The sequence below is a fragment of the Heterostelium album genome (assembly GCF_000004825.1).
Source record: "Heterostelium album PN500 unplaced genomic scaffold PPL_scaffold3, whole genome shotgun sequence".
Classification (NCBI taxonomy): Eukaryota; Evosea; class Eumycetozoa; order Acytosteliales; family Acytosteliaceae; genus Heterostelium; species Heterostelium album.
Window position 1 is genome coordinate 19,085 of NW_008805065.1, and position 12,317 is coordinate 31,401.

Sequence of the window (12,317 nt, forward strand, 5' to 3'; positions counted from 1 at the left end):
ATATTTCAATGGAGGTTCATTCATTTATTTTGTCAGAGTTTCGATTATTGGATATTAGAAATTCCAAAGCTAAATTAATAACCCCTGAGGGAAATAAATCTGTAACAGTAACTTTAGGAAATTTCATTGGTAAAGGAGCTATGAATTCTGCTTTTCATCTCAAGATTAAAGATGATCCAAAAAAATATGTTGTAAAAGTTCCATTAAAATATCGAATGACAAGTGAAGCTATGGTGGAAGATTGCTCAATAATTATTTTTGAAATAGCAAAAAAAATGGCTAACTGTTTCAATAGTAGAGGTGTACCTAAAAAAGTTAAAATCAATATCCCATCTCTTTTAATTCTTGAAGAGTAAGTAAAAATAATTTTAAATTATGAATAAAAGTTTTTTTAATATTTATTAATTATAACAGTCTAAGATTTAGGATGGCTGTGGTTGAAGAGTTTTTAGAAGGGGATTATGTAAAGTATAATAATAACAAAGGATGGGTAGATGATAATAGAAACACACCCAATGCATTCAGTCACTTTTCATTCATTGCATCCAAGGGACAAATATTAATCGCTGACATCCAAGGAGTAGGACATTATTATACCGATATTCAAATACATTACCATAATCCAGAGGAGTTTGGACAAGGTAATCTATCTCATCTTGGAATAGTTGCATTTTTCCAAAATCACAAATGCAATCCAATCTGTGAACAATTGGGAATAGCCACCGAGGTAAAAATTAAAACTGGTACTTACCCAAAAGGTTTCTACTAAAAAATATTTGTAAATAAAAAATAGTATAGTTAGTTTAAAATTAAGAAGCCAAGTATAGTTAATATTCTTTGATTATTTATTATAGAGTAAATATATTTGATTGTTGTCCACCAACCATTATTTGTACATAGTTTGGTAAATTAACATATTGACATGAAACTTCTGTACTGCTTATGAATGATGTACATGTTTCATTGTGATTCGAATAAATTAAATTAATGTATGAGGAATTTGGATTGAATGATACACCAGATTCAACAGGAACAAAGTTATTTCCAACGATTGAAATAAAACCTGAATTTAAATAGTAATTTGTGATCGATGGGGGCAAATAGGAAACTGAGTTATTGTTACCCATACTAACTGATTGATTGCTAAGTGATGCAGCTATTGAGAGATTGTATCCTATTCCTGGAGGGATATAGCACTCAATGAAATAGTTGAATGCAGTACAATCGATTGGCTTTGAATTCAATGTGAATTTTAGATCGGTTGATGAAAGTCCCCAACCAAAACCTTTAATCTGTATTAAACCTCCACGTGTCTCTACTAAGGTATTATTGAATTGTGTTACTATTGGTGGCAAGTAGCTGAATTGTGATTCAAGCGATTGATCTCCAGCTTGGACAATGATAGGTTGATTTAGAGTATTGCTATCTAAAACGAAATTGATTGATTGGTCTGTAACGTTACTGATATCAACTTGGAAATCACCTACATATACATTAGGTAATTGTTCCAGGCCATTTCCAAATCCACTACCCAAAATAACGATTGTGTCACCAGGATCGCCAGAGCTTGGCGAAAATCCAATAACAGAAGGTCCACTGAAACTAAAGGATTGTGGTACTACAGAGTTGATGGAAAACTTTGAAGATTGATTATCGACTACCACTCTAATTGTTTTATAGTCACCAATTGCTGGTGGTGTAAGACAAGTGATTGAAGATGATGTAACTAAAGTAATTGGAGAGCATTCTACGACTTCATCGATCCATACTTGTACTTTAGTTTCGTCTTCACCGAAATTAGATCCAACAACAGTCAATAAATCATTTCCAAAACTATTAATTATATCTGGCTGAATATCTGTGATTATTGGTATGTCGTAGGAGAACAAGAAATTGGTTCTTTGGATATTGAAAATAGATTGGTCAGTTGATAGGTATATGAGATTTTTAGAGCCAACACCACTTGGAACTTGGCAAACCATTTGGTTTGAAGATAAAAGTAATGAAGATTGGCATTGATTGTTATCTCCAATGGAAATGGTCATCGATGAATTAAATCTAATACCGTTCAACGTTATTGGATATCCACCAGCAGTCGATCCAGACAGCTTATCTACGGATGTAATGATTGGTCCAACTCCAGAGCATAAAGAATCAAAGTTATTTGATGTAAAATCGTTATAACTTATCATCTTTATATCACACAGTTTAGAATTTACGGTGGCAATGACAATGCCATCATAATCGCTGGAGATTACACCATTATAGGAACTTGGTTTTTGAAGATAGAAAACTTCTAAATCACCAAATTTTACACTTGAGGTTGATTTACTTATTATTATACTTTCCAAAACACCTGTTATTGAAGCAATAGAAAGTGGAGATAACAAAGTGATTCTTGTTCCAGTTGTTCCTACTTTCTCGTATGCCAAGTCTATTTGGTCACCGTATCTATCACGATTGGTCTCATCAATGAATTTAATGGGTTGATTATGATATTGGCTAATTGGATCCAATATTAATGTTTGGATAGCTTGGCTTTGGTTGGAAATGGTTATCCATTTATCAATTGAATTTTCTAATTTCTCCAATTGATAAACTGTTAGCGCAGCCAAACTACTCTCGTTCATTGTCTTCATATAGGATTGTAATAATTGATGAATTCCAGTCTTAATTATTCTTTCATCTGGTTGAAGTGGTGATTGTTGTATTGTTGGAATATCGGTAGTTGAAAGTTTCATATTTCTGTGAATAAGTATTGAGTCTGTTTTCATCATTGTCATTACTACATCTACATCTGCAAGTGGAGCTGGTGGATTGATAATATAATTATTTATCAAGATTGTCTGGAAATTGTTATCGGTGTTGTAAGCGGCATCTACGTAATCAGCAAAATCAGCTAATGACTTGATACCATCTTCTTTGGATGTAGTAATGAGAATATTTAATAAATCAGTGACAGGAATTGAATCGGAATCATCTACTTTATCCACTCTTCCAGCAGCACCATTGGCAATAGATCCACCCATCCAATCCCAAACTGCAGCAGCTGTTCTTCTAATTGATTGATCAACAGTTGGATTTACCATATCTCCATTACTATATTCATAATCAATATCTTATTAATAATTTTATTCTCTTTTATTTAATATAAGTAATTACTTACTCTGTAGAAATATAAGTTTCAATATTACCAAATACATTGAATGTTGTATCCATACAGATATCAAAATTTTCATCCTTTGTAAAGAATAAATTCTAGAATAAAAATAAATAGAAGATTAATTAAATTTCCATTCTTTTTAAAAATAATAATTATAATAATTACATTATAAAGTTTCTTTGAAATAGCTAAAATAATACCATTTGCCCAGTTTGGATGTTCATCTATTGAATAGATTAATTTCGCTTTATCTGGAGCACCGGCTTGATTGTAAATGTATTTAAGTGTCATAAAATATGCAACTTCCTCTTCACAAAGGGCATCACTTATTCTTAATATGAAAGGTGTCTCGAAACGTGGAGTAAGAATAACACCACTAGTATCAACCATGTATTGATATATCTTACTCTTTGCATTTGGAAGTTTAGTTTGGAAAGTGGAGGTAAATTTCATCAATTTGAAATCATCGTTGGCTTCCAAATCATAGTTTCTAACTGCTTCCACGTTAGCATAGGGATGTTGGTAGACAGGTGGGAAGTCAGGTGCAACATATCCAGCTGGCAATACCCGCTGTATTTGGGTCACACGCGATTTATCTTTGGTACACTCGGTTAGCGCATCATCGTATTCGCAAACCGCTCCAATCTTATCGTCGAATGCAATATAGTGAAGTGACATGGTATCGTCGGAAACATAGTTTAGAATATCAATACCCGGTAAATCTGGTGGAGTTGGAAGTACCGATTGTTCACCGGCTGTCGCAACATTTGCGTGCGAAGTTCTCAGAGCTTTGAGATCCAAGTTGAGATCGTGAGCGTTTGGCATTGTTGCAGCAGTCACTGTTTCAATTTGTTTTGGAAGCTTTGAAATATGATTGGTAGCAATAAAATCTTTAACCTCTACTAAAATATCGTTTTGCCAGACTGGTCTATCCAATTTAATCGGTTGATCAACGGTCAAAAACAACTCGATAGAATCGGCTCTCTTTGAAAAAGTTCCATCTGCTTTAATTGAATTATATGCCCTAACGAATCGATTGAATTGATATACTAAATAGGGGTTTTGGAAACATACAGCCCCACCTCCACGACCACCTTGTCCATTATGTCTATTAGTGTCACCAGTGCAGAAATAATTTTCTAATTTAATTAAAAAAAATAAAAGTTAGTTCTGTTTCTAAATTGAAAATCCTGGAAAATTATTAAAGTTAACAATTGTTTACCATTTGCACTGTATGCATTAGCTCCATATGCTGGATACATTGGAAATCCAATTTTAGAATGATCTTTAAATTGTATAAATAAATTTTGTTAGTTAGAATGATCTTTAAATTGTATAAATAAATTTACAAAAACAATATGTTTACTTACCAGTTTTACTTCCAAAATAAATATTATTGACATAACCACCACCTCCACCTACTGCAGGAGTTGCAAGACCTCTATTAAATTCAAGATGTGCAATATTTAATACCTGTTCAGTTGGTGAATATTGTACGAGACTCATTCCATACCACATTTCAACAAACATTCTTCGTTTGAAATGGTCTGCGATTGGCATCCAAATGTCAATTCCATCATAGATTTTCGCTTTCTTTTGAATGTATGGAGAGAGTGTTGCAGGTCTCGGTAGCGCAATATCTGGATATGGACTGTTTTTATCATCAAAGCCGGTACCACTTTTCATGAAATAGACGGCATTCAAACCACCACCGATAACGGTTGCCGCTGACTTCCACCAGCATGTATTCTCAAGATTTAGTGTGTTGGCAACGATTGCGTCACAATCGGCAATTAAATCCTTTTGTGTCTTTTGAACTGGTGACGCTGCGAGTGGAACTCTAGCCGGAAATCCTTCATAGTAAGCGATAAAGTCATAGAAATATGGATATCGGTTCTGTTGATTCTGGTCGTATGTATCCATACCGGGGAATACTTTTCTATTCGAAAGGAGATGAGCATCGTTCCTAATCAAATATTTAGCAATATCCTCCAAATGATTAAAAGAATAACAAAAGAAATGTTGACTCTTGTCTGGTTTTCCAAGGAATTTAATGAGCTGAGCTGGATGATTATATGAAAATCCATCCGCTTGATAGGATGGAAAAGCAGGATTTGAATGTTGTACATGTATTCCATTCACTTTTCCAGTGGGATCTTCATCTTCGAATATCACGAAACCTTTGACGTGTCCATTGCCAACGGTATTAGTGAATTTTGAATTTCCACGACCACCAGCATTTGTTCTTGTATCGGGTTGATCGTTGATGAATAGATAATAATAATCTTCATATTGTTTGAAGGTAGCTTCGATCGGACTGAAATTAACTTGACCTCTGGCACCAGTGGGATCTTGAAGGTCATCCAACTTTACCAAACTCTGAGAATTAGAATCCATGTATAAATAGGAACTGCTTTTACTCAATCCAAGCTTATAGATAAACCACCAATCTACAGGACTGTTTGTTCCTTCGCCTGAATCTGGTTCCGGTACACCAAGACATGACAGTGCATTGGAAGTGAATGTAATGGTTTCCATAGAGTCTACGGCAGCGGTAGTGGCATCAGGTTGTACATGTATCTCGACATTGTATACACCTTTGATAATAGCTGGAATATCACAGGTTATTTTGGTATCGTCATTGACAATCGCTATGTTCACACATGCCTGAGTACCGACATCGACAGCAATCAAACCAGCGTTAATACCAAATCCATTTCCTGTCAAGGTGAGAGTGTAACCTCTCTTTTCCGATCCTTGCTTCGGAACGATTTCATTAATCGATGGACCAATAAACTCTATTTCATGTAATGTTGAAAATTCATGTTCTATACCTTCATGATCTTTCACATACAGAATTACATAATAAAGTCCAGGAGTATATGGTGGAATTGTACATGTTATTTGATCGGGTTGAATAGTACATCCAGTCAAATCCATTTCCTTTTCATCGAATTTAATTGCTGTTACAGTTTGGAGATTTGTTCCATCGATAATAAGATCACCACCACCTTTTGGTGGATTGGTGGTTTGTGACATATCGGTAATAGCTGGTTCACTATAGGTAAAGGTCAGAGTTGATTTATAATCCATCTTTCTAATTGCGAATGTAATTTCTTTGGCACCAACAGAATCTCCAGCCGGTACGAAACATGTGAATTGATTTGCATTGATCTGGAGTAGTCTCTGACATTGTTTATTATCGACAAACACTTGTATTTCCTTACGAAGTACAAGTACCGACAAACCAATTGGAAAATTAGTACATGTCAAAGTGACGAGAGAAGAAGAGTGTAAGAAACCATTATCTTTGGAAATGGCGGTGATCGATGGTACAATAGTTTCCAATAGCACAGGATTACTATCTCCACCATTCGATTTGACAACCAATGTTCTATCACCAACCGGATGCTTACTGGAATCGAAATTAATATATAGAGTGGCGGAAGTTGATAGTGGTGTAGTTAAATACTGTATTCCATCGACAAAAACGTTGGTTTCTCTGTGGAATCCACTTCCTTTAACCTCGATCAACCATACACCTTGATTCAATACCTTATCGGGATTGATATTATCGATCTTTGGTTCATAGTAATTGAAAAACGATAAAGACGTATAGATACCACCACCAATGTTTGCTTTGATTTGATAGGACGATCCCAATGGATTACTCATATCGAAAGCAGCTGTTTTACAAACAAACGAACTAGCTTGTAATGTAGTTGGATCTACTGTACATACGGAACCACCGATATCAACTGTAACAACATCCATTAAATGTTTACCAGTTACAGTAATATCAGTTCCACCTACATTTATACCAATATCTGGTAATGATCCGAAAATTTCTGGATCTATAAGAGTATATATCAGTTAGTTTTGTTTTGTTTTGTTATGGAATATTTATAAACAAACTTACGATATAATCCAAATTTCTTATCACAGAAAGCAGGTTGTTTATCTATTGAGATGATTACATCTTGGAATTCTACCAATCCGGCACCAAGGTCGAATATAGTGGTATCACAACTGAGTGCACCGGTTAGTTTGTCGACTTGAACATTGGAGCATGGTTGTCCACCTACGGTGATGGTTGAGAGCGATGCACCGTAGATATCGTGGAAATCAGTTCCTTCAATAACGATGTTATGAGAGAGTCCTGCAACACCGTGATCTGGTCGAATCGATGTAACTACCGGAGCGACATAACTAAATGGATTTGGTGCAATCATTTCCAATTTCGTATAGGTTCTGACCCTGAGTAGATAATCTCCTGTTTCCATTGGGTCGATATCGGGTATCACCGCTTGAATCTCTGTTGCCTTTACAATGTTGACTTTCAGTGTGATTACAGTGGCATCACGAACCAATTCCACAACGGGAGGTGTATCATATTGATTGACAATAAAATGTTCACCTTCAATTCTCAATATTCTTGCATTGGCATTTGGATAATAGCTATTTGGTGAAAATGATTTAATTGATGGTTCTAATAATATATATTAAAAATTAATAAAATTATATTAGTTAATTTTTATTTGTTGTAGTAAAAGTAACATTTAATTATATTTACTACTTACCAACATATGTAAATACACCAGTAAAGAAAGGTGGTTTTGAAGGGTCAAAGAAGATTTTAAAGGTGTTTGAATCGGTATCTAATTTACGTTTACGAGAAGAGGTATCATAGTTTGGTCTTGGAACCTCAAAGGCGTAACCGTCGTCCAGTTCGTACAAAAATTTAAAAGGAGTAATACCTGCACTATTTTCAATTTGTAAAATTGGGACACTAAATGGTGGTGCTGGAAAATCATTGCCTCTAATAATGAATCTGGTGAGGTAGTCAGTCAAGTTAGTGAAAAGTATGTTTAAACAATATAGCTATTATCTATTCTTAAGATAATACATACAAATTACCACCAGTTGCGAAACCTACAAGTTGACTATCAACGTATATTGCACTCACTTGTGAAAATAAACTAAAAATAATAAATAGATTTACAACATTATAAGAAGATATTATCATCTTTATAATATTTGTTGTTAAAAAAGATGAAAACTATTAAAATAAAATATTGATGATGACATTTTTATAGAAAGAGAAGTCGCGAACGACAACTATTAAAAAGAAATTCGATAATTTCGTGTATCGGCACAATATGATTTTGATTGGGTGACGGGTTGATTTTGGAATCTATCATTAAATTTATGTTGAGGATATTTTTTCAGAATATTTATAAATAAATTATTAGTTTTCTTATAAAATAGCAATTAAATTGAATTTAAAATTATTAATAATTTGATTTAGAAATGAATTGATTATTTTTTTTAAATATAATATTAATTTTTTCCAAAGACAAAAAAGAATCATCATCTCCCCTTTGGTCTAGTGGTGAGGATTTTCGCCTGTCACGCGAAAGGCCCGGGTTCAATTCCCGGAAGGGGAGAAAAATTTATTTAAAATTTGTCCGCATGCGAATCGTTGACCACTTATGTAATGTAAGAAGGTTTATCTGTCGAACAGATCATAATTAGTTAACTTACACAACCTTATCAACCATCACCACAAACCAGTACTTACATCAGGTCAATTCCAACTATCTCTTCCCCCCACTAAAATAGACTTTACATCAACCCGAAACATCTTCTACTACATTAACTCCATCAAACACCACAGAGGTAGAAACACAGTATTCAGATTCTTCTCAAGATCACTTCCTGGTATGGCATACATCAAACAAGATAGTTGTAAACTATGTTCAGCAAATGACTTTGACCCACACACACATTATTTCTTTAATTGTCGAGTCATCCTAAACAAATTCAACCTCAAACACATCAGACAACATCTACAAATTGCCAACTACGAAGACGAATGGTCACTGGAAAAATCTACTACTCACTTCTACCTCTGCGATGAATCATCAGACCTAACAGCGATCATCTACCACAACATTTGGAAACATGTCAGTTCAATTCTATTCAGTCAAGATGACAAAATACTCGATTTCTCCAACCAATCTATTATATCCGACTTCGATATCCACAGAAACATTCTAAAATTAATAAACAACACTCCAACACCAGCCAACTAATCAAGTAAATGAAATTAACTCTCTTCCCAACCTGCCAACTAATTAATTAAATCAACCAACAACTAAAAAGAAAAAAAATAGACTACGAAAAAAACTTGATGGTAAATCCATCCTTTTAATACAACTTTTAATAAAACATGTATACCACTTTAGTTATTATAAAAAAAAAAATAATTAGTTAACTTCCCTTTTGGCATAGCGGGAAAACCCATTGGTTACATGTAAGAAGGTTCATCCTAAGCGCACTGGTCATGTCTGTGAGTTCTGTGGTGACACCTTCACTGAACTCTGCAACCCACATGAGCATTTCTTCTTTAAATGCAGGAATGTAGTTTCACAGCAGTTCCTTTCCTTTATCAAACATATATACCAGAAGTACTGTAACTATAGACTTCGCAATTGGAAGCACTGGTGCATCAAGTTCGACGGTCCTATTCGTACTACTGTCCACTTCACCCACCTTACTGCTGCTATCGTACATTCGTTATGGCAGGCGCTGTCCTGTGAAATGTTTGGTGATGGCACCCATTACAAGCTGGAAAATACCGTGAAGAGAGCAGTCACCCATTACACCAAATTAATCGATGCCAATTACCACAAGCTTAACTTCACAATCGCTAATTCTATCTCCCAAGGAATCACTGTCGACTGCTCTACAATAACACGTAAATTTAAATCTGATTGGAATCTAAATCCTTCCAACTACGTGCCACCACTTTATACTGTTGTTCATCAACACTCAACTACTGTTAGATCTATTCTATCCTAATACTACTAAACTTATTAATTAATAATAAAAAAAAAAATAGATCAATCATCATTTAAATTTCCAGATATGTTAAGAGTCAATTAAAGCCAGTGAGAAAAATAAAAAAAAAATGACATAGCGAACCACTAACTGTTCACCCATTTTTTTTTTTTCATGACAAAAAACTATTTTTGCTGTGTCCCGTCAGGCTTCTGAATGTCCATCTTCATTATCACCAATATGATATCGATATTTAAATGTATATGATAATATTAACTTTAATATAATATGTTAAAAATCATTTAAAACACCTAAAGTAAAATTAACTAACAAACAAGTCGATGGTTTTTTATTTTTTAACATTGGCATCGGTGGTGTATGTACAAAACACTAGAGTAAATCACATTAAACAAGTCGATGGTTTTTTTATTCTTTAATTGGCATCGGTGGTGGATGTACAAAACGCCAGAGTAAATCACATTCATCTTCTATGGATTCGTATGGATCTTCTGAGATAGTTACCAATTTCTAGCTCTTAATTTTGCTAAGGATTCTTATTGTCCAACATCGGCATGCTATGACAACAAAGATCACATCTATTTAGTCAAAGGTGTTGATAATAAAAGAATAGACCAATTCAATATTAAATCTATCTGATTGATCGATTGTTTTGGTTTTCACTGAGAATCTATACCAAATATTAAAAGTTCTATAGCTGTTTGAACCACCGAATATATAGATATATTCACCATTGATCCAAATGTTGTGCCTAGGCATCTCTACTCTTTCTATCATTCAATTACTTCTGGTTTACTGGGTGTACTAAAATCAATCAATGTTATTCTAGAACGGAGAAGAATGAAGCTGAACAATATATATACTGCAAAATAAACATTTTAAAAAAATAATAAAAATAATAAAAATATATCTCTTTTGTGCTGACTTCAATGTGTAAAAAACAAACCTATAAAATGAAATAACACATTTTATATTTTTATTTACAATCGATGTGGAATGATTCCATTGAATTATTTAGTAGTGATGTTGATATTATTTTATTATTATTATCAACATAGTTTAGAATGAGTACATTTCTTATGATTTAAAAGAAGGGATACCTTTGAATGGTATTGCAGTACCTCTATATAAATTGGGAGGTTGTCTGGTGCCACCACCAGCATACAAACTGTTAATGTTGGGTCCTTGGGGTGTTGGTCTTCCTGTGTTTCCTATTGAATCAAAAAAATAAAAATAAATATAATTATAAGTCTAAAATACCTATTAATATTATTTATATATAATACAAACTTGACATTATTATTTCTTAGAGTTTTTATTATTATTATAAATAAAAACAAATCTTTTCTAGATTGGATTAAAATGAAATCTTAAAAAGAAAATTAATTTAAAAAAAAAATATCTGGATAAAATGTTTAAAATAAGTTGTAAAAAAAAAAATATCTTTCACCATGATTTTTGTTGATCTACACAAAAAGGTTTTTTTTGCTAAAATTTAATGTATCTTATCGGCATTATAATGATGACTTTTTACTTTCAAAACATTAAAGTGGTAATTGATTTTAAATTATTGTTTTTTTTTTTTTTTTAAGATAATGATCATCTTCCGAATGAATATCAAGATTTTTCTTTTGCAAAAGAAATTAAGCCTGGTGATAGATAAAATGTATTTATGATATTTTTTTACTAGCACAAAAGTTAAATATTTATTTAATATTTAAAATTTTTGATTGTTCTATTATTCCTGCAACCAATTGAAATCGTTTACTGTTTCCATATAACAAGAAATGTTTGCTATCCAATCTTCTGAGTGTACAGTTATAGCCTTTAGATGTAAGTTGGATGGTGGTGATAGTTGTTGTTAGGTTTTCAATTTTGTTGAGTTTTAGGAATTTTTTTGGAATGGAAATCGACTTGAGTAAAGCCGGTAAGAATTCGCCTGGAACTTGAAATTCAAAGCAAGGTATATGTAGTCGCTCTACGGTCTGCGGAATTGACTCGATGTTATTCTTTGTTGAATGAATCACCAGTTCTCTACAACTAGGAATCATACCTGGCAGTATGATATTCTCACCGTAACCCAAATGTAAATAGTCAAGAAAACTGGTGGCGCTACTACTACCACTACCACTACCACTACCGACTTGGTCAGTACCACCGGTGGTGCTGCAATACTTGAAAAGTTGGTTACCAACCAAGTCAGGATCGAAATTGAAAACCGGTAGTAGCAATCGTTGTATACTGCTTGGAAGCCGGCCTAGTGGATCGAGCGTGTAGACTTCCTCGAGATCGA

General features: G+C 33.6%; 4 protein-coding genes and 1 non-coding gene across 5 annotated transcripts; 3 read left to right on the forward strand and 2 right to left on the reverse strand.

Moving 5' to 3' along the window:
* Nucleotides 1–8: 8 nt before the first annotated feature.
* On the forward strand, nt 9–769 carry PPL_02576 (protein serine/threonine kinase; the record flags this gene model as incomplete). The annotated part of the gene is made up of 2 exons (XM_020573557.1): nt 9–352; nt 415–769. 2 exons carry the CDS (start codon nt 9–11, stop codon nt 767–769), a joined length of 699 nt encoding a protein of 232 aa, XP_020435629.1.
* A 79-nt stretch (nt 770–848) lies between these two features.
* Nucleotides 849–10,168, reverse strand: PPL_02577 (uncharacterized protein; the record flags this gene model as incomplete). Its single annotated transcript, XM_020573558.1, has 11 exons — nt 849–3,099; nt 3,167–3,258; nt 3,329–4,302; nt 4,386–4,448; nt 4,534–7,017; nt 7,083–7,652; nt 7,744–7,982; nt 8,074–8,142; nt 9,167–9,219; nt 9,354–9,405; nt 10,158–10,168. 11 exons carry the CDS (start codon nt 10,166–10,168, stop codon nt 849–851), a joined length of 6,858 nt encoding a protein of 2,285 aa, XP_020435630.1.
* PPL_02578 lies at nt 8,539–8,610 on the forward strand. The gene has a single exon. It is a non-coding gene; the product is annotated as a tRNA-Asp (tRNA).
* A 264-nt stretch (nt 10,169–10,432) lies between the features above and the next one.
* PPL_02579 (kelch repeat-containing protein) lies at nt 10,433–10,801 on the reverse strand (the record flags this gene model as incomplete). Its single annotated transcript, XM_020573559.1, has 2 exons — nt 10,433–10,534; nt 10,640–10,801. The coding sequence occupies 2 exons, from the start codon at nt 10,799–10,801 to the stop codon at nt 10,433–10,435; spliced, it is 264 nt and encodes an 87-aa protein (XP_020435631.1).
* A 1,010-nt stretch (nt 10,802–11,811) lies between these two features.
* Nucleotides 11,812–12,249, forward strand: PPL_02580 (uncharacterized protein; the record flags this gene model as incomplete). The annotated part of the gene is made up of 2 exons (XM_020573560.1): nt 11,812–11,857; nt 12,119–12,249. 2 exons carry the CDS (start codon nt 11,812–11,814, stop codon nt 12,247–12,249), a joined length of 177 nt encoding a protein of 58 aa, XP_020435632.1.
* Nucleotides 12,250–12,317: the final 68 nt, after the last annotated feature.